Consider the following 3,724-nt stretch of genomic DNA (forward strand, 5'->3'; position numbering starts at 1 on the left):
GATTAGTTAGCAATGAGAATTTAAGTCCTAAGAGTACAGGAAATTAGATTAATACATATCAATGTAACAATGTATGTTAAAGATGCCAATTTTTAGGTTTGGGTACCTAAATACTTATTTTGGCCTTGCTCTTTCAGGCATCTTCCATGAAAACAGCTCCTTTCCACCACATTGAACCTCACCGATCTCTGGTATTTCACATTTCAGGGGAGAAAGATCCACCTGTGTGGGTTTTGAATAACGAAATAAGTGGCCTATTGAAAGAGGTGGGGTAGCCTCTGTCTAAATACCACCCATGCTTGTGGGAAAGGAAACCAGATTGCTCCAAAGAAAATTGTTCTTTCTAGGTGCTGTAGTTCATTCCCTTCCTTTATTCCCAGACTAGGCCTTTATTCTTAAATGCACCCCTGTGTGGCTAGAGCAATCACACTCACCACCTTCTCAATAAACATACCTCTCCTTTCATTCTGGAATAAAAAGTTCCTCACAAGAAATAATGCAAGCTCTGCAACAGACCCATTTTCTGCTAGTGAAACAGAGCGGTAGCCACTGTGTGGAAAGAATGCCTGTGGTTTCTGAAAGTGCTGTTCATCAGATGCTGGTGTTTTTGGGCTTTTATGAAATAAAGCAAGAATGCTACTATAATGAGAACACTCTATGCATAGTAACACCCACCCCGGAAAAATAACCAACTGTGTTTGCCTTTGGAATCATATATTTGCCAAGTTTATATTTTCTCTGGTAGATCTACTTTCTTCCTCTTGGTCCATTTCTGGCAGCTTTTCTGTTTACATGTTCAGTGTGTAGCCGCACACAGAGAGCAGTAAATTGGAATGAGGAGTCTCTTTGTTTACTGGTAGAAGTGGAACCCTATTTTGTAGCTCTGTTAATGGGAATGAGGGGTGGGGAAGAAGAATAAAGGAGGTGATTAGAGGTAAAAATAAGTGAACCTGTAATTCCCACATCATCTAAATTCACTGTTGACCTCATTAAGGAACATACTCTTATTAACTAGATCTTCACACTCTGCTGGTTCATAATACTAGCTTTTCACAGAATGTTGCATTCCCTGCCCCCCTTAAATAGCATACAATCTCTTGATACTACATGATTGTTTTCCATTAACCTGTAGATTATATTCTTTACCTCTGTTCTGGTTTTGCTTACTTTGTTCCATTAATATCCTGCATCTTCAAAAGAAACTTTCACAGTTTCAAATCAAATTATGGTTCTGTGTGTTGTGTACCATGGTTAAATGCTTACCCAGATCCAGTATATTGTTGGCAATGGCAATAGAAGGTGGTTAAAATATTTGAAAAAAAATGCTTACACAGTATGTGAGGGGCAAAGATTTTTGTGCCAGATATCTTTTATTGGACCAACTGTATAGATGGGAGGCATACAGATAAGATTTCAGGGATGAAATACCTTTCCTCAGGTCTCCTTATCAAATTCTTGGAGTCCTCATCTTTCAAAAACAGGGGTTCGATTTTTAATGTTAGGTCTCTTAAATTGACTTGATTTCAGATGGTCAGCATTCTGAACCTCAGGTCACTTAGTTTGCTCTGTAAGGGCTAGATCCACAGGGGGACTTAGTGTCAAACTTTTTAGGAGTCCAGCCTCTGGAGTGCAGCCTCCAGCACCAAGATGAGCTCCTAACCCAATTTATACTAAATGATGGAGGCATCAACTTCTGTGCATGACTTATTCCAGACATGTGTAGTTGTATAATGCCCTGTGCATTATGGGGACCTCAACCTTCTGGACAATGCTCCTGGAGCATGGGAGATGTTTCTGAGTCTGGCTTTGGGAATGCAATGAGCTCAGAACAAATCTGTAACTTTCCTCACTGTAGTGACAAAGACCACCCTCCAGCCCAGTGATAAATGCTTTAATTCATTGCATAAGGATCAAGTTCAATGCCTTATCTAAAAAATATGGGAGTGACATTCCTCTGAACTCTTAGGAGGTACTGCTGAATTTTCTATCTCCTGTGAAACTGTTCAGACAACCTCAAAAGCAACCTGATTTGCTTTGCAATGGGAATGGAAATTTCTACTGGGTGGCAGCAACTGTCAATCATGTTTAACCCTTACTTTGAATGGTATTAATAGCAGTTGTGCAGGAAAAAAAAGTCTCTCACTTCTTTAGGAGGTGTGGGTTCTTGCTTTAGCAGTACTGGAGCAGACCTTGCTGGAATTATAACTTTGTTTTGCTACTGCCAGCTAGCTAATACAGGTGCAGAGATGGAGTCTCAGGTGCACCAGAATTTCCATGCTGACTCTGAGGCAGCTGTGAACCACTTTGTAAACTTGGAGTTGTATGCTAGCTATGTCTACTTATCCATGGTGAGTGTTTGGATTATGCAAGTCTTATCATTTCAGATAATCTCAATTCTTCCCTTAAAAATCAGATTTTTGGAGTTCTATGTTTTGAGCTTCTAACTTCCACTGCATTGTGACTGAAGGACTGCCCTCTTCAGATTTGTAAAGTGCAGTCCTTTCAAGTTGCATACAAGTGCTAGTGCAGTCTTCAGAGGAGCAAGGAGGGAGGGTATCCTTACATCCTCAGATGCAAGGATGAGTGAATTAGCTATCCCCAACAAAGCACTCCAGTAGGAAATGAATCAGATTTGCTTTCAAACTGCTGCCTTGCCTAGTAGGCCCTTTGGGTAAATTTACTCAACCTCAGTCTGTTTCCATTTCTATCTATGAGTGGGTTGCTCAGCCTGGTTCTGATTTCAAGTATGTGAGCTAGGGACAGCCTTTCAGTCCATTGTGCCTATTACCCTGGGTTGCAAAAACTAAGCGAGGAATTTGATATTACTTTTTAATCCAAGCTATAACATCATCGGGTTAAGGCAACTAAGTTGCTGAAGTATCTCTTAAAAGGAGGCTCTGAAAGCAGCAGCATCTCCAGTTAGCAGCTGGGGAAAGAAAAGTAAAGAAATGAAATGACTTGTATGCTGTCACCCAAGCATCTTGTCAGACTCCTGTGCTCTAATCATTACACCTGTAGCCTCCCTGTGATGTGCTTTTGGCAGCTTCAGACAGTAAATATTGCTGTCTCTTCTCTCTAGTCATACTACTTTGACCGTGATGATGTGGCCCTGCAGAATGTGGCCAAACTCCTGAAGAAGCAGTCGCATGAGCACAGGGAGCAGGCTGAAAAGCTCCTGCAATACCAAAACAAGCGAGGTGGACACATTGTTTTGCAGGACATCAAGGTGAGCTCATAATCTAAAAAATACTGACTGTGAGGTGTGGGCAGGCAGGTAGATGGATCTATACTGTAAATCTCATGGAGAAGGCAAGCCTCTAGGCTACAGCTTTTGGGAGCTAGAACCTATAATGAGAAAAAATTGTCTAGGTTTGTTGTAGAATACCTAAAAAAAATAAATAAATAAATAAAATATTTCTTTCAACTCTTCTACCTTGCCCCCTCTTCTTGTCTCAAGTCCTTTTGGCAAACTAATAGTGTCCCTAACATGCCTTGTATGTGTGAAAACTTTGGTAGTTAAGTACAAAAGCCTTCAACAGTACCTCAGAAAATAAACTACTCATCTTGGTATAGGTATGTGCCTCATAGGAAGGGAGGCCTGTGACATGTAGTAAAATTAACATTGACTTCAATGTGAGAAGACTTGAAGTGATTTTTTTTTTTTTTTTTTTTTTTTTTTTAAGACCTTTACCCTTTTTTCCCTTCCCCCTTTTTTCCCTGTAAC

At 40.3% G+C, this 3,724-nt stretch overlaps 1 protein-coding gene across 1 annotated transcript in view; it reads left to right on the forward strand.

Annotated features, from left to right (window-relative positions):
• Positions 1 to 2,153: 2,153 nt before the first annotated feature.
• Positions 2,154 to 3,724, forward strand: part of LOC102371719 (ferritin heavy chain B-like) — a 3,384-nt gene continuing 1,813 nt past the window's right edge. The window contains exons 1-2 of the mRNA XM_006019073.1: positions 2,154 to 2,348; positions 3,080 to 3,226. Coding sequence (XP_006019135.1) covers positions 2,247 to 2,348; positions 3,080 to 3,226 — 249 coding nt within the window. The 5' untranslated portion in view covers positions 2,154 to 2,246. The remainder of the gene's footprint in view (positions 2,349 to 3,079; positions 3,227 to 3,724) is intronic.

Source organism: Alligator sinensis, unplaced genomic scaffold (assembly GCF_000455745.1).
Source record: "Alligator sinensis unplaced genomic scaffold, ASM45574v1 scaffold97_1, whole genome shotgun sequence".
Lineage (NCBI taxonomy): Eukaryota > Metazoa > Chordata > Crocodylia > Alligatoridae > Alligator > Alligator sinensis.